The 21,867-nt window shown below is 34.9% G+C and overlaps 1 protein-coding gene across 4 annotated transcripts in view; it reads right to left on the bottom strand.

Moving 5' to 3' along the window:
• Nucleotides 1–21,867, bottom strand: part of PRPF40A (pre-mRNA processing factor 40A) — a 43,832-nt gene that overhangs the window by 10,082 nt on the left and 11,883 nt on the right. For all 4 annotated transcript variants that reach the window (XM_075529744.1, XM_075529745.1, XM_075529742.1 and 1 more), the window contains exons 3-14: nucleotides 14,332–14,412; nucleotides 12,887–12,917; nucleotides 11,373–11,389; nucleotides 8,879–8,989; nucleotides 6,616–6,736; nucleotides 6,334–6,387; nucleotides 5,224–5,248; nucleotides 4,210–4,581; nucleotides 1,979–2,087; nucleotides 1,462–1,526; nucleotides 926–1,090; nucleotides 350–458 (exon numbers count right to left, since the gene is read on the bottom strand). In XM_075529744.1, coding sequence (XP_075385859.1) covers nucleotides 350–458; nucleotides 926–1,090; nucleotides 1,462–1,526; nucleotides 1,979–2,087; nucleotides 4,210–4,581; nucleotides 5,224–5,248; nucleotides 6,334–6,387; nucleotides 6,616–6,736; nucleotides 8,879–8,989; nucleotides 11,373–11,389; nucleotides 12,887–12,917; nucleotides 14,332–14,412 — 1,260 coding nt within the window. The remainder of the gene's footprint in view (nucleotides 1–349; nucleotides 459–925; nucleotides 1,091–1,461; nucleotides 1,527–1,978; nucleotides 2,088–4,209; nucleotides 4,582–5,223; nucleotides 5,249–6,333; nucleotides 6,388–6,615; nucleotides 6,737–8,878; nucleotides 8,990–11,372; nucleotides 11,390–12,886; nucleotides 12,918–14,331; nucleotides 14,413–21,867) is intronic.

Raw genomic sequence — 21,867 nt, 5'->3', positions numbered from 1 at the left:
GAATATCTGGAATTAGAAGATGGTAGATTTCCCCCCATGAACTTTCTGAAGCCCCTTGTAACAGGAGTCATATACTTTCCTTACACACGAGCTAATACAAAATATTACAAACTAGACACGAACAGAACCGCTGTGATAAAATAGTAGCCTACTAATGCAGACTTGTGGTAATTACCACCATCCTTATAAAAGAATGTTCTAAATCTAAATAAAAATTTCTTATTTAAACCTAACTTCTAAATAAATAGACCTGTTGTAGCATATAAACTAAACTACAAAAGTCAACATTTTACACCTAAGTCCTGAGAAATATCTTATTTGTGCGTAAATAACAATTGAGACTGAATACCTTTTCTTTTTTTGAAAGAAAGAACAAAACATCTTCATAGATTTCAAGACGATCACGTTCCGAGATAGCATTCCAGACATCCATTTCACCAAACATTTGCTCTGCCTTTCTGTTAAAAAATTCAAACGTTATAAGGAAGCAAGACTCTTAAGATTTCTGAATCATTCTTCTGAAAAAATGAGGGGAAAGTGTGCAGGAAAAGCAAGTTTAAGTTACTGTAAAAAACTTAGCACTGAATTACCTGTTTTAAATACAAAGCACTCTAATGTTAAGAATATAAATCAAACACGTTTTTAAAAGTATCTATTTATTGTAAAAGCCAATTCTTATTAAATGAATATGAAGTTTCCATTCTTTACGCTGAAAACAATCCACTTCGGTTGTTATATTTCCTTTTCATTCCCTGATAAACTTTTAACTCTGTAAGTTAAATTCCACTAGCTTTATCTTGTACACCTTAAGAAAAGGCCACATTCATAATCATATAGTTTTATATAAAGAGCATCTACTTCTGATCAGTTATTGTAGCTGGATAAAAGCACAGCACAGAATCAACATATTAACTGAAAATCTTACTTGTATCTGGTTGTAGAAGTCATTTTTTCATGATTTTCAAGAAAACGCTGAAAGGATTCTTTTGCCTCTTTGTATTTTGATCTTGCTTCTTCTTTTTCTTCTTTCTCAGTCTGCACTTTATAAGCATTAAAGGCTTGTTTTTTTTCACTCAGCTTTGCTAAAGCACTGAAGACAAAAATATGGTTTCAGAGTAAAGGTTGGCAGGACAACACAAAGTTAGTGCTTTTTAAAAAGCAACAGTTTCTGAACATAAATTAAGAAATTTTAGTTAAAAAAAAAGAAATTTTAGTTAGTAATGATGTATCAATATTAATTCATCAACTATAACAAATAGACACAAATGCAAATGTTAATAAAAACTGGTTGCAAGGGACAAGGGAGTACAGAGGACTTCTGCTTACTTCTATCTATCATATTGTAGTAAGCTTAAAACAAAATGTTAATGAGGTTTAGAGGCCACACAAGTCTACACAATTTTGAACTTGCTAAAGCATGCTAACTTTACCGTAAAAAGTAAATAAAGTAAAAATTATTACCTGTATCGTGGGTCATTAATGATCATTTTCATAGCTTGTTCCCATGAAGCATTGGATGGAACCCGCTGAAAACCATTAAAAAAAAAAAGATGAGTATTTCACACAAATATAGTGAAAGTCATGCAACAGGAACAAAGTATAATACTCACTGCAAACATCAAGCACTTCTCTTTGCAGGAGTTTGATAAAGTTCTAAAAAAATAATCTTTTATTGAAACAAAGCAAATCTCTTTAAAATCTCTACTAGTACTAGACTGAAAATTTAAACTGAAGCTTAAATAGAGCAGATTATTTAGACTTATTGATTAAAACAATTATCATGAATTAAAAATTTTTATATTAAAAACTGAGATGTAACTTGCAAAACACCTTGTACACAACAGCATTTTTTGGGTGGAAAATGAAAGTAAAAAAAAGTGTTCTTCAAGAGAACAAGACAAATTTAGCTCAGTTTCCATTACAACAAGTTTTAAGATGCTATAGTGTGTTCAGTGTTGATTATATAAGAATATAATACCTTTTCTTTCAATAATTCTTTAAAAGCTTGCTTTGCCTCTTCTTTTGTATTCCAAGTGTATGTTTTCTTCGCTGGCTGGCTTTCCTCTTCTTCCTTTTTGGGAGTAAAACTGAGAGAAATTTAAACATTGTTTTCATAATTTAAATAAATTGACTGCCTCTCTTATGCCTTAATACTCATTAAGCCCTGCTAGCAAAGTAGTTATGAACCCATCAAAGAGTCAGCAGTTTGATCCACCATACATTCCACGGGACAAAGATATGATTCTCTATCAATTTAAGACTTACAACCTTGGAAAGGGTGTCCTATGGGCCAGATCTAGTCTGTCCTATAGGATCATTCTGAGTAAAATCGACAGGATGGTAACGGATCAAAAAGTGATTTTAATTAAGCATTAGATATTTGCTCTAAGCTAAATCTGAAAATTTTATAATACACAAACACTAAAAACATAAGAATAAAAACTTAAAAAACAAAAACTTTTCTGTTATGTTCATTTCTTAAGACGTTATAATTGTTGTAATAATGCTTAATAGTACTAAAAAAAAGAGTACCTCCACTATCCTATCATGTAATACTTTTAAATGGTAAAATAACAACTCAGAGCATTTGGTTACAAACAGATGAAAATGAAAATCATGCAAAGATCAAGGGATGTTTTTTGGGTAAATATAGCTTAACCGAACACAGTCAGATATGTCTGTTTTCATATTGCTTTATGGCTAACTTCCTGCTACAACAGAGTTAATTAATAAAGACTGTGACGTAGATCTATTACCTAAAAATTCAAAATCAATTATGATCAGTTTGACAATTACGACAAATCTAAAATCTAACAAATGACTTCAAGAAAAATTTATTAGCGATGAGAAAATTCTTCAAATGAAAAGCTTGTTATAACAACTGGGCATTATAAGAATGCTAGAATAAAACAAAAAGCAGGAGGCTCATGGAAAAACCATGAAAAGTAATTTTGAAAAATAAAGATGTGAAAACAATGATTCTAAAACGTCAATGTCATATCAGATTAAACAATTCATGTCATTTATCAATCAATATAGATCACCTTCTATCAATGTAGAAACTGTCATGTAACTATAAGTTTTTAATACACTAATTAGGACAGGATAAATAGAATACTAATAATTCACTTTTCATATCTTCAAGTACATAATCTTTTCAAATTTTCTAATAAAAAATCATAGAACGATTTTCACTTTGATAAATTTCAAGAAAAAAAATGACCTATTCTGAGTGGGTGGGGGAGAAGTGATGCAGTTTCCATGTTTTTATGGGTGTCGATACCTTTACGATGCATCTCAACCACACATTTTACAGCTCTCTACACATTTTTACATTCCAAACCCAAACCACACTGACTACTTTCGAGGTGATGCCAACTCACGGAGACGCTGCCGGACAGAGCAGAAGAGCCTGTGTGTGTGAGTTAAGGCTCTAACACAACCCATCACCACTAGCCACCAAAGCTCCTCCTGTGGCTCACAGTGCAACTATAAACTTTGACGGATGCAACTATTTTGCCACATTAAAAGAATTCTTCAAGTACCTTTATTTTTGTTTTTTTGAGTTTTGCTCAAGTGATAGAAAAATGATCAAGTTTTCATTTGTTTTTATGATGACAACATACTTTTTGGATACATCCTGAACTATATCCCCTTTGGATTAATTTCCTCTTATACCCTTAATATATTTTTCTACAGAGCTGTTGGCACATTTGCAGGAGACTGACAATCAAGGAGCACCAATAACTAGTAAAGAAATAAAAACCATTTAGTATTCAACTTGGCAGGGTTTCCTTAACTCTCACAGCCATTGTTTCTTCAATAACCACCTACTGCACTTCACAGTATTGTCTTACTACTAAAGACAAACTTCAAAAAGACACAGCACTCTCCTGTCTATATTAAAATTTGATAGTTTGTCATTGCTTTTACATAAATTTTACCTTAAACATTATGAATCTTGATTAGTTTTGGATCATCTCTTAAAATCTGTTGCCTAACTCACTTCGCTCTACCACAATCTTTTCCTAAAACTTTGGTTCATTCGTTTTGCCAGGAGTTTGGTGGCTTAGCCCAACATATTTCAAATTTAAAAAATGATACATTAAACAGAGGTTTGTGTTCTGATTCATAAAAAAATTTTAAGCAGTTAATGTTCACTAACTCTAGGTTGGCACAGATGTTTAGTTCACAGGTTACTACACTTACTCAGCTACAGTTTCCTGCTTAGATGCTTCTTCTGTATTACTGGATATTTCAACACTTTGCTCTTGAACAGCAGAAGTACTGCTGGTAAGCTGTGCTTGTTCTTCAGTGGAAATAGTTACTGTATTTTCATTATCTACAACAGTGGCAACAATGGAAGTAACTTCAGGTTCAGGAACAACTGGAACAGTCCCACTGACAGTATTAGCAGAAGTGGAAGCACTGGCATTGGCTGCAGCAGCGGCAGCAGCAGCTGCAGCAGCTGCTGCAACAACTGCAGCTGCAGCCTCTGCAGCCGCCATAGTGCTCATTGTAGTTGGAATTTCTGTTGTAGGAACTGGGGCTGTTGAGGCGGTAGTGGACTCTTCTTGCTTACTATAAATGAAAAAAGAACATTGGTATTTCACTATTAATCAAACTAGTAATCAAAGTTACTTATTTAATCATAAAACCAATAAAGGGAAATGATTGTAGAAGAAAAAAATCAGTACTGTCCAACTTAGTCCTTCTAATAAGATTATAATTAGAATAAGATTATATTACTCTAACTTAGCAAATACTGATATTGCATGATACAGGGTGTCTCTGGTAAGAGTCTACACCTCGAAAAGTACCAAATATTATCTTCATTTTCAAAATGTTCAGATTATATTACACCATAAAAATTAACCTGTATCACAAACTTAATTATCTCCATTTCCCACATGAAAATAAAAGCTAAAATAAAATAATCACATGCAGATAATGTACTGTATCCTTTCGCAAATTATTTCAAATCAAATTGAGGTCTTGGAAATTTGAATAATTGAGAAATACAAGACAAATTATTATCTAGTAAGTTATCATTGAAATATCTTGATTAAGCAACTCTCTCCTACAAACACCCCACCCCCAACAAAACACTGAAGAGAAACTTAACATGTTAAATGCTAGAGTATAGAGCAAATAGACAGTCGCAATAAGGATGTTTCAGGACTAAGATTTTAAATCAATGTTGATGTACAAAAATATGCTTACCTGCTTTCTTCAGCTTTGATCATCGCTATTAAAGAAAAAAAGTAGAAGTTATCTACTAAATATTTTAAAATACAATAATTGAAATTAAACTATAAACGAAGAGAATCACATGATAAGAGTTTATTTTACAGCGCTAAAAAACAATCACTCTTTGAGAATATATGTCTGCTCCAAAGTTCCAGGGCAGCAATTAAAGAATGGAAATAAATTTAGACAAAAGCAGTTATTATTAGAAAGCTTTCTCCACACTAGTTTCCTAAAAAAGTGTTGGCTACTGCAAAAATCCGTGAAAGAAACAGGATAATTCTGGAATAAAGTATTTTTTCTGGGGAGAAAACTAGTCTTATTTTTATCTTAAATCCCATTATGAAATTCAAACACTCTAAGCTAGCACTGGCAGAAAATTGTGCAAACCAAGTATTTGTAGTAGGATTATACCAAAAATGAGCTTGATGTTTATAATTCTTTCCTTCCTGTAAGGTATGATTTAACATTTATTACTTTAATAACCTCATTATCCTAGAATTTGGTATAGTTTGTGACAATAGATTCTGTTATTAAAAATGAAAGTACAAGAACCAAGTTCTCCATGCTTCCTACAATTAATGCTTTGATGGCAACGCGTGGGCATTATGATTACCTAGAATTTGCATTCTGAGTAGTTGAGGATGCTGAAAGATTCTCCATCTGTAAGTGAGGCATTATATTCTTTGGTACCAAATATACCAGAGTTATTTAATACTTTTAGAAGAAAATACACAGTCCACCTACATTAGAAAATTTAAACTCATCAAGATTAAAGGCTCTTCACTATCCACTACCCCAAAATGGTGATGAAACCCATATCCATTGTGCACCAAAACAGAATATTCAAGCTGTTGTAGGTGAAGTCCTTGTTCAATTTTCCAAAGACAACTAACTCACAATCACACCCCACACCCCCAAATTTAAGATGCAAGCTCATTTACAATATAACCCCGATTAAAGAAAAGAGAATCTTTGAATTAGATTTTTCACTGCAGATTTATGCAGTCACGGTTAGTGAATATTACTGACACACTAAAAAAAGGTTAGATAACGACAGAAAAATGAATTATCAAAGCAGCTCACCATGCAGGTTTGATTTTGTAATAAGACTTCCAGCAACAATGGTATTCTGGTATCCTAGTTTCAAATGAAATCAAATCAAATAAAAATCTATTTAAAATCTATAGAACTAAGATCTAGAGCAATATCAAAATAAGAGCCCATAAAACTATTACACCATTTAAAACGTTCTACATCATTTAACTTTTAAAATAAGGTCTTAGTATAATCCTATTTAGGACAATTTATTTCAATGTGAATGATTTATACATTACACAAATTAATTCCCACTCATCCCCCGTTTACCTTCAAGATCCTCAAGTTCTTTAGGTTTGGCCCAGCGGGATTCTTTTGTTTGAGAATTATAATAGTAAGGCTTTCCTGAGTCAGATTTGTACTCCTTCCAAGGGCATTTAGACAGCAGTTGCTAAAAGGAAATAAAAACCTCCAATTAACAGTAATATACTGAGCACCACTGATGATTGAATTTTGTACCATTTACACCTCACAATAGATAAAAAATTAAACTGCCAGTTTTTTACAACTAACTTTCCATAATACCAATACAAGTAGGAAAAATAAAATTTTAAAAAAGAACAGTCAGATTTAGTCATGCTTACATTTCAATTTCATGACAAATAACCTAACATGATGTTATTATGAATTTATAAAAATACAGATATGAATGCTTATATAGGGCAGGTCAAAAAATGGAAAATTAACATCTAGGAAATGTTATATTGTGAAAATGGATAATCCGATGCCACTGTCTTCAAGTCAGTAATGAGAAAGACATACAAACACCAGCTTCCTTTCCAAGCATGCTGTAATCCACTCAGACTGCCGCCTGCTGGCCAAGGACATTTATCCAGCCCATTGGGTGTTTTTGTCCCATTTGTTTTTTTTTTACTTCAAAATAAGATATGTGCAGTGTGCATAGGAATTTGTTCATATTTTTTAAACTACAGTCCGGCTCTCCAACGGGTCTGAAGGACAGTGAACTGGCCCCCTGTTTAAAAAGTTTGAGGACCCCTGCTGTACTCAGTAGTGTGATGGCCTAGAAAATTCTTCTTTCTCAAAGAGCTTAATTAAGAATATATATTTTTCAAACACACTATCGGCTAGATAAAAAATTTTAAGTACCGCTTTATATGGCTTAACATCTACAATACATTCTTTTTAATTTTTTAATACATTCTACATAAAATAGAACACTATATGATTAAGACATTGTTATGTGAACACCAAATTCTGGAGAGACATGCAGAACAATTAGTGGTCAAGTCGGGCTGCAAGGCTGAAAGATTGAAACTTTTAATTCTGCCACTGCCTCTCCTGACTGGACACCAACAACCAGTGAGAGCTACGCCCAGGCCCTACCTGCTTCTGCAGGATTTACCATCAAGCTGGCCACTTCTTCTGCTCCTTTTCCTATCCACAGTGGACTTAATTATACTTACACCACCCACCACCTTAGGCCCAAGCATGAAGGTACAGGTTACCAGGGTCAAGTGGGGCAGCAGCTCAAGTGGAGCATCTCCCTTGATGGCTATGCATGATCCCTGCTTACAGTGAGCGGGTTGGGACAGATACCCAGGACTCATTCTCCCTACTACCCTAGGACAGAACAGGTGAGATCCAGTTATCTCGGTGCTTAGCTAAGAATGTCTGTAATACCCCCTCCCTCTCTGAGATTTCTTCTATTACAACCTTATGGGCACTTCAAATATATATGTAGGCAGACAATACTTGAAAGGACATAAAATGACACGTACCTTTTTTAGCTTAGAGGACCACATCAACTGTAATACAACACCGGAGTTCACGAAATACCGCTTACTCAATTTATTAATTTATTTTTCAAATTTCACATGTTTATTTTAAATAGTAAAATTGGCAATGTATAAGGAAATATAGATACTTTAGGGGAAAGGCATTTCAGCAAAGAAGCAGACATTAATATATGCCTCCAAGTGAAAAAAAATATTTGTAGGTAATGTCATTTCATCTCTGTTGAAAAGTTTAAATTAGTAGATGCTTAACAACTCATGAAATCCCCCAGGTTTTGCTATAAAAGGGGGGAAAACTCAAGTATGAATTTAAAAAGATGAGCAAGCGAGTCTCCTGACATATTAAATGACTTTTCTCAAATTGCTTACATCCAACAAGGGTTAATGATCTGGAGCAATAAATCAGTAAATAATATCAGTATGTCTCTAGCAGGTAGACATACTTACTGTTCTAGCTGACCTGAGGCTGCATTGCCATTCTTCCCTTCTGAATACCTTTATAGCACCCTCTTCTGGTATGTAAGCAGCAATGGGCCTTGGAGAGTGAAATCAATACATGGACAGTGAATGAATTCCTGCCTAATAGCAACCATATAGGTTTTTCCTAGGATATAAATCTTTACAGGAGCACCTATTTTTTCTCCCAAAGAGCAGCTGGTGGACTTGAACTCCTGACTGTGGCTAGCTGGCAAATACTAACTACATGTAAGATAGTCAAGTCTCCACAAAATGTCCCCTAACCTAATTAATACTCTGATTTCAAGTCCTCAAAATTTTACCTCAGCAGGTGTTTTAAGATCATCTGGCTTCTCCCAAGTAGACTGCTTTGTTTCAGTATTGTAGTAGTAAGTCCTTCCATCAGGTGATTTATGTTCAGTCCACATGGATTTCTAAGAGAGAGTATCACAAAGATGTGAATCGTGTAATAATGTTGACAGTGAATATCATTATTTATTGCAAAACAATACATGCTAAAAAGAATAAAAGAAATACGTTGAAAAATTAAGTTTTTAGAATTCAATCCCAGTTGGCAGGGAACTGAAAAATAGAATACAGAAGTCCTTGATTTACAATGGAGCCCTGTACTACTTACTGAAGACTGTCGTAAGTTGATTCTGACATAAGTTAAATCTTTCCTCTTATTAAAATTTAGTTCTCATTATGGTCTTTCATGATCCTTAGAAATTATCTTTGTTTTTTAGGAGCTGGAAGCATTACATATTAACTTACTGATACAAACACTCATATTAGGGTAAATTTTATAAGTATTGCTATAAAAATTACCGAAATGTGATGCTATCTTTCCTAAACTCATCCTTTATTTAGATCTACAAAACTTCTTGATGCTCCCATCTCTCTAGCCATTCCTATGAGGAAGCCTGGGGCATAGATCAGCAGCTTGAACCCACTAGCCAGTCCATGGGAGCCAGCAGTGGCTTTCTGCTCCCATAAAAGATTTAAAGTATCAGACTCCCACAGAAGGCAATTTTACGTCCCAATAGACCCATGGCAGAGTTCTTCCTTAAAGAATTCTGCACTCTTTGATTCATACTTCAATTTTTTGTCATTCTAGCAAGTGATTAACAAGTTGTTCTGCATTTATTAAGTTATGCTAGAGAATACTGCTCAGACCATGATTTGGGGGGGGGGGATCCCAAAAGAATTAAGCATGCATATGGAAAGAGGATACAAGAGGCAAGACTGCCATCCGTGATTTGTGGATGATAGTAAATATATACAATAACCCCATGAAGCAACAACCTATGGGCTGGATACAAAATTGCAATAAAGTTGATTTGATTATATACTCCCACATCCTACAAAATATGGCAAATTTAGAAAATATAGCTACACATAGAACCTTTATTAAACAAAAATAATGAATTGTGAAGCTACTGTTTCTTGACTATATACTTCTGAAACTGGTGTTTCCAGCTCTCTAATCCTTCCCCACTAAAGATCTCTGGTGTCAAGGGTAACAACACAAGGCCAGCACTTTGAAACTGCCAGCTCCACGGAACAAAGGTGAAGCTTTCTATTTCCCTAAAAAGTTAAGTTTCAGACACTCACAGGGGCAGTTCTACACTGTCCTATAGGATCATTGTGAATAAAAAAAGCAACTTGGTGGCAATGAGTTTAGAGTTTTGTTTTTTTAGTTTCAACCCTTCCCTAATATCTCAGTACTCTTCAGTTTCTACCAATACTGAACATGTTCCTTTTAAGTGTTGAATTTGGAAAACAAAAATAAGCCAACCTAGTTAGTGAACATAAACTGCTTAATATTTTTTGTGAGTCAGAACACAAACCTCTGGATAATGTATCATTTTTTAATTTGAAATATGTTGGGTTAAGCCACCAACCTCCTGGAAAAACTACAGTGGGTGGAAGGCAACCTTCAGGAAATTCTGCTGTCATTTAAAATCTGAGAGCATTGACTTAATGGCAGTGGGTTTTGGGGAATGCATTGACATAAAACATAATGAGTTTTTACAGCAAAGGACACAGTTAAAAAAAATCTGACTTATATCTTAGTGAAACAGAACTAGATGCATAAGGAATATGAGTTGTAATAGACTGAAACTTACCCTCCCCAACATAGTATCTTTAAAATCTTTCTCAGAAAGAGCATCAGTGAAAGAATCAATAGTTTGCTGCTACGGAAGGGGTGTGTGTGTGCTGGGAATAAGTGAAATGCTATTGAATCTTTCCTAAGGAAATCATGTCTAAACCTCCCATTTGCCTTAACAGTGTTAAAAAAAAAGTCCAAGCAAGAAAAGGCTTATTTTAAACTACTAGGCTTATACTAAAGGGTCTTGGTGGTCAGAAGTATGAAATCACCACCAGCTCTACAGATGATAAATAAGGTTTTCTACTTTCATAAAGGGTTCTAGTCTCAGAAACCCAGAGGGGCAGAGTTCTACCCTGTCCTCTAAAAATCGTTAACAGTTAAAAGTTGACTCAATGGTAGCGAATGAGCGAGTAATTTTTCCATAAACTTGTTTGAAGTCCCTTGCATATGTGATAGCCTTTAATCTTGAAAGGTACGTAGAATGCTACAAAATTTGTGCCTGTTAGACATCCTGATTATCTATTTCCAAATTACAATAAATGCAATCACTGAATTCATTTTATCCCGAATTTCTCTTAAAATTCTACTTCACTAATCAACCTTAGGCATAAAAGCAAAGGAAAAAGATTCAGCTTAGCTGATAATTTAAAGCAGATCAAAGAAGCACAATTAAACATATTTCAGAGGTTTAAAAGAGTACTTACTGCACCAGATGTGGCACCTAGAAGAAAATACACAATATTTAATTTATATTATGTTTAATCACACTTACCTTTCTTACTTAAAAAAAAAACTAAATTACTTCCTCCCCCCTTATTATCCTTATCATGAGATTATGCAGATGACTTCTGTGCTATCTCGTTTCCACAAAACAAATAGCAATATATTTCATATGGGTCTTTTGAATTTTCAATCTCCAAACTCATATAAAGCTAGGAGATAAGTATTCACTTTCGCCTTTTGTTTTTAATCTCCTTGCTATAGGTGTTAACATGTCTCCCTTCTCTGGTTATGTTACTATAGTAGAATAACACCCTAAATCCTATTAGATTTTTGCCAATTTCAACTAGGTAGCTGGCTACCAGAATTGTACTCTACAAGAGTAGCAATTAGTCACTGTATATCCCTACTTAAATCCAAACTTAAATTAATTGCAACTAAGTAAAAATTCAGAAACTCAATTCTTCAGTTACAACAAAACTCATGTACCAAGCAGTCAATAAATTTCTGCGGCTTATAGCTATTACCGTGTATACTCGTGTATACGCTGAGTTTTTGAGTACATTTTGAATTTGGGTCCGTCTATACTCAAGTATATGTAGTATATTGGACTACTGAGCAGTAGAGACTACAGAGCATTTCTATCACTGTAGGAAGTTCTAGTAGATGGTGCCATTTTAGACTACTACAGATAGCGCCATAAGAAAACCAAGCAGCCAGTGCTCAGCTCGCTTAACCCAAACCTTAGTAACTAGTAACTCAAAACTGGTATCGAAACAGAAACCGCACTACACTGAGAGCAAAATAGGTTGAGACAAAGAATTTCAAAATTAATTAACATTTAAAATTAACACTCCAGGATTATGTAGAGTAACAGAAATTATGTCCATAGGCTAAAAATGCCCAATAGCTACAAGGTATGCCAAGGCATTTGGAATATAATTTCAATTTAAGCAGATAATGAAATTTATGATACATAAAAAGATGAGGCACTATTATATGAATGTATAAAAGGCAAGCTTGTCAAACAAGCACTTTATTGGTGGCTTACAGAGACTACAGTAGTCCAGAAGGCCAAGAGACAGGTGCTCCAAGCATTAGAGCTGCTCTTCTATCCCACACGGTTAACTTACTAACTACAAATATGGGCTCAAACAGAGTTCATTCACTCAGCATGTATTTTCTGAAGACTTGCTGTACTGGCTGGGCCACTGTAAGCACTGAATATTTAGATCATCCAACTTTTCAAGATAAATTCAATCTTTATTCAAAACCTGCAGATTTTAAATGTTGGCAACTAATTACAAAATTTACATATATTTAGAGCCACAGTGAATTTTAAAGAACTCAATTATCAACACACCAGTATTTCCCCTTCACTTAAGTAAACAAGGATTGCTGACTATAAAAGTCCAGCATGAAAATTCATTTATGTCTTAATATACTCAGTCCTCTACAAATGAAGTCTAATGAATATGACTACACAAAGTATACGTACCTGCAGCTACATCCATATTATTTACTCCTGGCTGTAATAGAAAATGACATTAGTAATATTTGCTTTAAGTTATATTTTAAATAAGATTCTCATAAAGTAGTGTGAATCAATCTCTTCTGTGCATAAATTTCAAGCTAATAACTCTAAGTTGCAGTGGCAAAGCTTACCTTACATGTAACCCTTTGTGAACCTTCACTTACCCCATCTCGGGGTGAATACAGTTAAGTTTTAATATAAATGTGTTGGAACTGTTTTCAAAGAGGTCAATTGTCACGGAAGCAAACCACCACATTTTTCTCCCACACAGTGGCTGGCAGGCTCAAACCATCAGCTCCGCAGTTAGCCGCCTAGCTCTTAACCATGGTGCCACTAGGGATCCCACCAAGGTTGTTAAAACTGCCTTGCAGGATTTCCTAGGCTGTAAATCGGCTGCTATGGGGAGCAAAATGCCAGGTCTTTATCCCCACAGGGCTGCTGGGTGTTTGCTAACCCTACAGTTAGAAGCCAAGCAGTCAAATCGTCTAATTCTAGTAGTAAGAGATCATAGAGTATTTTAATTAATACAGGATGGGCTTCACAAAAGTTCACAGAAAAATTCTAATATATTTAAATCCTACTTTTGTATACTCTCTTTTCGGAGGTAACGCTTATTTATTTAGAGTCTATGTAACATACATTTTAAATACTACATTTTGAAGTATATCTTGCCCTAAGGGTTTTGGATATTTTAAATCGACTACTTCAGTCAAGCATGCTTTGTCTATTCATTAGAACACTACTCTATCAAGTAATAACAAAATCAGGTTAATTTGAATAAAATAATGATTTATATATTACTATACTGAGTAAGTGTTAAAATTGAGCAGGGATTCTCTAAGCAATTTGCTCTAAAATTTCAATAAATCACTTTAAAACTGCTAGTGTTGTTAGAGCCCCTCAAGTTGCCTCCAATGCATCAACCTACTGTGACGGAGAACTGCCTGCACGCAGGGCTTCCTGTGCTGTAAGCATCATGGGAGCAGGATGCTGTATGGGTTGCTGCATGGTTACTGGTCTTTCTGTTAGCAGTCAAGCAGCTATCCAATTGCTAATTCTATGATCAATACTAATTAGAGATCAGAGAACGTCTGTCTAATTAGTTCTCAGTAAATGTCTATATTCAAAAGATTAGAATACTACCAGGCAAACAAACTGCTTTCTCAATATTCAGCGTAATGTGGAATAATTTACTAACTCAACAGGTATATAGAATACCAGTATATGGAAACAATGTAAACCTTTTATCATTCAAGATACGGAAACTAAAAGGAAAAATACAGGACAATTTATTTCCATTTCACATTAAGTTACTCAACCAAAGGCATTGAAGAAATTTGACTATATATGTATATACATTATAAACACATCAGAGTAATCAATAAATTTATCAAAGGAAATAAGGTTACCGGTAAGGCAGGCTGCATAGAAGCCTGAGACATATGAGACATCATCATGCCAGGCATTACTGAAGACATCATCCCAGGCATCTAGAATAAAAGTTAAAAAAGGAAAAGGTCATAACATCACTAAGAATCTGATTATTAAAGCTAGTAAATGTAATTTGAAGTTTAAAAATACTGAATAAAGTTTGCTGAACAAATTATTTGATCAGTTATTCATTTCAATATTTATGCTGTAATTTTAATATTCAGTCAAAATTACCTTACTGTGCAAGAAGAGTAATATTAATTTCCTTTTAAATCAATTCACAATTTCCTATTATGGGGCAAAACAACCCTCCCGTCTCCCAATTTTCCCCTTTGATTTTAACACTGATGTTGAATAACCTTGATAGCAATTGATTTTTTAAATTATAAAACTAAACCAAAGGTTCTTAAAATCCAAACAGTGACTTGGAAAAAAAGCTCGCACACAAAACACCAACTCTTTAATAAAAAATTCTTTATCCGCTCTTATAAGGAAAAAATACCATTCAAACACAAATATATGAAGAAAGACAAGCATTTGGGATATTAATCTAGTTTACCAATGACTGCCATTCAAGCTTATTATCTTGTCTAGTGAATATAAAACTATGGTGATTAATAAAGGCTTCCAAAGAATACAAAAGACCCAGGGCTAGCAATACTTTCACACCACTATACTGATTTTAAGTGAACAAATACAGAAAAGGCAAAATGAAAGCAATGTAATCTGCATACAGTAGTCTCAGTAATCAGAACAAGGAAGCCAGCTACCCCAGTTCATCAAGTTTCAAATTGAATGGACAACCTGAACAATTGGACTAAAAAAGAAACAAGTAAATAGTAAAGACAGGCCATCTTAAATACATGAAAGCTTATTACACTTAATATTCACGTACTATATTGCTTATGAAACCAAACTCCAGAAAACAAAATAAAGTTAAAGGACCTATCAAACAAAGTAGCATGGTGTTAATGAATTAAAATGCAACCCCACAACTAGTCACCGGTAACAATAAAGTATTGCTGCTGCTGTTAGATGGCATTCAGTCCTGTCTTACAGGGACCCCACAAGTACAACATATCCAAAGGATATGTGAAGTCATCTCAAAATACTCCTTTCTAAAGACCATTAAGGCTAAACTTTTCTCATTAGATTTGTTAGTTCTTATTGTAACTCATGGCATATTTGTTATTATTTGCTAACACCTAATTTAAAGTCATCCTTCCTCACTGTTTAGTTTTCAGATTAAAATACATCCTGTAAATGAAAATGCCATGCCTTTGGTCAAGGCTCACCTTATTCTTCAAATGACATTTTTTCAAGCATGAATGTTCAATGCAAAAGACACTGACATTATGATTGCCGTTTCCATGGGTGCTGGTTGTACATTCAAGTAAATTGAAATCCTCTACAGCTCAATCTTTTCAGTTTTTTTTTTTGTAATGTTGTTCACTGGCCCAGTTGTAAAGATTTCTGTTCTCTTACACTGAGGTAAAAACCATACTTAAGTCTATAGTCCTGATGTTCAACAAGCAAGGTTGTGTCATCTACGTGTCACAGGTTAACGGCTTTTTCCAGTTATGATGTTTTGGTATTTTTCATGTAATCCAGCTTCTTGGATTATTTACTTAACACACAAATCAAGTAAGCATGGAGAAAGGGTATAACCATAATGCATTATCTTTCCTAATTATAATAAAAGATCATTAATCATTATGTGCTTCATAAATCAGGAAATATCCAACTGTACACCAGTGACCCCCAACTTCTGTATAACCTATTACATTGAAAACTCAAGATACATGTAATAGTTTATGATGCAAGGGTTCTATATTTTACAATGCACATCACAACATTACTATTGCATTAATATGTTAAAGATGTCTCAGTATGAGTTTATTACATTAAAATGTCTTAAGAGTATCTGGGTTAATGTGTATGAATAGAAAGGCAAATTATGCAGTACATATTAAGACAAGTATTTGACTAATTAACAAAGTAACTATATTAACAATTCTGATTTACATACAAATTTGACATAAAGATACATTTAAGGAATAAAACTTGTTTATAATCTGGGGACTGTCTGTACACAATAAGGTGCTCATACAATGTCTAAATAATCTATTGTGCTATTTCACAGAACATATAGAGATATTAAAGAAGCCCTGGTGCCATTGTGGGTTAACTGTGGGGTGGTAACTCCAAGTCAGTGGTTCAACCAACCAGCCCTTCTAAGGAAGAAAGGTGAGGGTCTCTGCTACCATCAAAGTACATAGTATTGAACCTACTATGAGTCAGAATCAACATCACTGCAGTAGTATTTTAAAAAAAAAGTTATCAAAACAATAGATCTAGGTTTCCCCTACTCCCACTTAAAACAGTTACGGGTAGAATTTTATTTTAGAACAGGAAAATAAGTTTGAATTGCTTAAAGCAGTTGTTTTCCAACCATCCTAATGCCACGACCCTTTAATACAGTTCCTCATGTTGTGGTCACCCTCCCCACAACCATTAAATTATTTTTGTTACTTCATAACTGATTTTGCTACTGTTATGAATCGGGTGACCCCTATGAACGGGGTCACGTGATCCACAGGTTGAGAACCACTGACTTAAAGGAACAGTTACTGATACGGTGTATATTCATGTATAAGCCGATTTTTCCAGCATTTTAATGCAGTTTTTGTGGTAAAATTAGGTGTCTTGGCTGATATTCAGGTTGGCTTATACTCGAGTATATGTGGTATTTAAAACTGTCTGGAATACTCAACACATCAATTTTATAAATGCTTTGACATATCCTATTCAGATGTATCATATTTGATAACTTTGATAAACCATGTATAATTTCTAAAGATCACTTTAATTTTTCTACGACTAGCTCACTATGTAAATTAGCCTCATACACATATACTACAGGCATAAAAAATAAAATTCTGCAAAAAGTTCTGACATATTACACATACATGTGATGACAGTGGGCCTTCCAAGATCTGTCTTAACCACTCTGCACACATGACACTCACACCTACTGTGCTGCATCCAGAGATCTGGATAGCTTTAGTGTAGCAGCTGGCCACTAGGACTGCGTGCACTGCACTGGTCGCACCTGCCTGAGTGCCTTCTCCCTATCCCAGTGTGTGGACCACTTTATCTCCTGTGTTGGGACTGCTGTCCTGAGCAAGTATTTCTGGGAGGAAAAACAGATTTCCTTCTGCACTGGAGAAAATACTTTTCGGAGTAGGGGAAAAAAATCCTGCTGTGAGAGGGGCTGCTATAAAACCACCAGGGTTGGTTTTGAAGTACTTGACTTATACTTCACTGGAATAGATATGTACAGCAATAAACAGGTTTTCAAACCTGGTACTTAGTTTGTGTATAAATGCAATTATTTTCATTGTGTATATATTATACAATAACCACATGTAAGCATTAAAGGCTACTTACTATTGTTTAAATGCAAATGTTCATCTCATTTCTTTATGTTCTTAAAAAAAAAACAACAAAAAAAAACTCCAGGGATGGATAATGAGGGTCTGTTGCTGGGAACCAAACCTCTGCACCAGAAAGTACCAAGACAAAGATTTAACATTAAATCCATGAGACAAAATGAAAAGAAAGAAATCATAGTCAGCAGCATGCAAAAATAACATTAGTATGACAGCGTAGTTGGTTATGCCTTAATATGGTATGCTTATGGAAATAGCATGTATTGGGATGGTGGGTAACATAATACAGAAAATATATAACTAGTGGATTATATGTGCAAAAATACAGCCCATTTTTAATTTACAGTCTTTTAAAGATAAACACCATAAAACTAAGCGGCTCCAAAAAAAAAAATCACCAGTATGAAGAATTAAAAAGCAAGGTAATGAAAAGTATGAAACAACCAGTCATTCCCAGGATCCTATTTGGAAAGTTTTTATTTAAAGTTCCACGAGGGCAAATCAAAAAGTATTACTGCAAGGTCCCTGTTCATGCATACACAGATCTATTAAAAACAAAACAAAACCCATGTCTATGTCTCTGAGATCAGTGGATGGTAGCCGACAAGTCAGTGTTTGCAAAAATGATTGAAACGACAGTAAGTTGAATGAGAATGCTGTCCCACACAAAGAAATATATAGAAGGTGCATTTTAAGGAAAGTCAGGAAGAACTCAGAGATGAGCCAAGAGTATATTTCCACATCTGAAGAAACTGTGACTGACATTCAGAAACCTGAGAAAGAACATTATAGAATCACCGCCAAGGCAGAAACTGCTGTAGGTTGGATCTCACAAGGTCTGCCATTTTCTATTTTAAATGATCATCTTCGCTTCAAGCCAACTTTTGGCTCAGTATATGCTGAGAATGTTGCATACAGACTTGTGAACTCAAAGAGAAAATCTTTTAAGCAAAATCAAGTTTAATGAAGATGGCCTTATGGAACAAAGAGTAACCAGAGATGAACCTTGGATTTTCCAAAAGGTTTAGAGAGCAGGGTCCAATTAGAACAGTGGCTTCTGAGGCTAGCGGCTGGACCTGTTGCGTTCAAGGCAGAGTTGTGAGCTCAGGAGGTATTCTGGTATTCTAGAGTAATCTTGATTTTTTTCTTTTTGGATATATTTTCTTGAAGGACACAAAGCAACTAGAAAGGCAAGATTTTTTAACAAAATTGAAACCTTCAATGGGGAGAAAAGGGCCAGGAAAGCAGCACCAAAAGTTTTCGCATCAGGACAAAACACCTGCTGTGACCATCAAGGGCTGTCCCACACAATTTTTTGTGAGAAACCTCTCATCCACCCAAGAGCAGTGATTTGCCCCTTTAGGCCTTTTGAATGATCCCCCAACTTCACAATTAAAAGGAACATGATTTGACAGTGTAAACGAGAAGTCTAGGGGGAAGGATAAGAATTCTGATACATTGCTTTCAGAAAAGTACAGACTTTAGATCAGTGGTTCTCAACCTTCCTAATGCCACAATACAGCTCCTCATGTTGTGGTGAGCCCCCAACCATAAAATTATTCTTGTTGCTACTTCATTACTAATTTATGAATTGGGCAACCCTTGTGAAAGAGTCGCTCGACCCCCACAGGGGTCATGACCCACAGGTTGAGAACCACTGCTTTAGATGTTGAGAAACACAACCATGATATTTTCATATTTTTGCTTAGTAAAGGTCACTATGATTTTGTAGCAATACTCTTTATCTTTATATTAACAAGCAAGCACTATTTTCATTCCAGTTCTCCCGAAAAGCAGTAGTATCAAGGCAGTGTGTTATATAAAATGCAAACCAAGCTATTCCCAATTTAACTATGATCTGAAGAGAACACAAAACCAGAGACCTGCATGTGGCCACTTTAGATGGCTTTCTTTCAAAATTATTTTCCCAAAGCCTTTTCTGCCATGAAAAAATCACAATCTAACCTTTAGCAAGTCACATAGAAAATAATCTTATTGAAAAAAAAAAAAAACCTAGTAAATTTGGTTATTTTTAAAACAATTCTTGTTATATTAATGGATTGCAAGTTGATGCTCTTAAGTTTGATTCTTGCCTTTTTAAATGTGAGGAATCTAGAGACATTAAGTACTAAGAAGCTTTAAAAAGCTCAAGAGAATATTAAAAAGTTCACAAGAAACTTCAATTATCTTTCAATCTCATCCACAGTGTTTGAAACCCCCTTGTACTCAATATTATAAAATCTTAAGTTATCTCATGCACCAATACATTTCAAGTAAAACTTATACGCTAAGCAATATTAAATATTTGAATTCTGAGTTACGTTTAATGTATCTGAAAGAAATTGGCTGCATTTTGAGAAAAATCATTTAAATTTAGTTGCCTCTTCATCTAGAGCAGTGCTTCCTAAATATGAGTCGTGAGCACCAGAGTGCTCTGGGTCGTGGTGGTTGGGGCTGCAAAAGTAGTTATCTACATTTTCTCCTGGATTATGGGATACACTTCAAGTTTATAACTGCCTGCCTGAGGGACACTGAGCAACTTTCTGAAGAGGAGGCGGCAGGCAAGTTTGGAACTTACAAACTAGTGTATGACTTCAATTGCCAATTTAAAAAATATTTATTGTGCTAACCTCTAATAAAATTCTTTGTTTTGAGCCATCCTTTGAAATCTGTTCAGCTAGTTTATGTCAACAAAGTTCAGAGAATCTTCTAACATTCATTCAGCCATTTCCCCCACTTGTCTTTTTAAATGATCGAGTGCTTTCTTCATGTATGATATCCTAATGTCATTAGACAGCTTATCTGGCATTTATTCAGTCTTCAATGCATCAAATTTACTCTTCCAATGCTCTCAAAATTCAGGTAGGAAATGGCCAAGGGCTTATTTTGGCTCTAGTCAACTTGTTTCATATTTTCAGCTTCAACTTAAGACTTCCACATGAATAATTGGTCAGTTCTGTTGGCCTCCTGGCCTTGTTTTGACTAACACTAATGCGACCAATTTGATTCTTGTGTATTTCATTAGGTAAGGTCCACTGTGTACCAGGGTCCACTGTGTAAGGGCCAGGGGTGTGAGGGGTCATACTGGGAGGGTAGAGGGTGAGTGGGTTGGAAAGAGGGAACCGATTACAAGGATCTACATGTGACCTCTTCCCTGGAGGTCGGACAACAGAAAAGGGGGTGAAGGGAGACATCGGACAGGGCAAGATATGACAAAATAAAAATTTATAAATTATCAAGGGCTCATGAGGGAGGGAATAAAAAAGGAGCACCTGATGCTAAGGGCTTAGGTGGAGAGCAAATGCTTTGAAAATGAGGGCAACGAATGTACAGATGTGCTTTACACAATTGTATGTATGGATTGTGATGAGTTGTATGAGTCCCTAATAAAACGTTAAAAAAAAAAGGTTCACTGTGTATAATCACCATTTATGTTATTAGATAAACAAACTCAGAATGGGTGAATCATTGGTCTTGCAAAACTCTTATCATGTGATATCCAGCATCATTTAAGCATCAAAATAATTTAATGGCCAAATCAATGATACTACCTTCATTGTTTCTAACTTTTGAATTTCCATCACCCACATTTATCAGTACATCTGGATTGTATGTTTCATCAACTTCATACCACAGAAGTTGATAAAAAATCTGCAATTTCTTCATTAGTGGCCACCACTCATTTGTCAGTGTCATACTGCAGTAGCCTGTTATTCCCATGATGTTGAAAGCTATGTCACTAGTATTTCAAATGGCAGCAGAGTCACTCATGATGGGTAGCTTTCAGCAGAGATTCCACATGAAGGCAGACTAGGGTAAAGGATCTGGTGGTCTACTTCAGGGGAAAAACCTCTACTAATGAAAACCTTAACTGAAATATAAAAATCAAGCAACAAATCCACTGCTACTGGGCTGTGGTGGCAGTGGCTAAATGTTGGGCTTTTAATGGTAAGGTCAATGGTTAGAACCTTAAAAATAAACCCCCAAACCAAATCTACTGTTACGGGTCAATTCCAATTCATAGTTGCCCCATGTAGGGTTTCAAATACAATCTTAAGTTTA

This window comes from Tenrec ecaudatus, chromosome 13 (assembly GCF_050624435.1).
Source record: "Tenrec ecaudatus isolate mTenEca1 chromosome 13, mTenEca1.hap1, whole genome shotgun sequence".
In the NCBI taxonomy this organism is placed as follows: Eukaryota; Metazoa; Chordata; class Mammalia; order Afrosoricida; family Tenrecidae; genus Tenrec; species Tenrec ecaudatus.
This window is presented reverse-complemented; position numbering and strand designations above follow the sequence as displayed.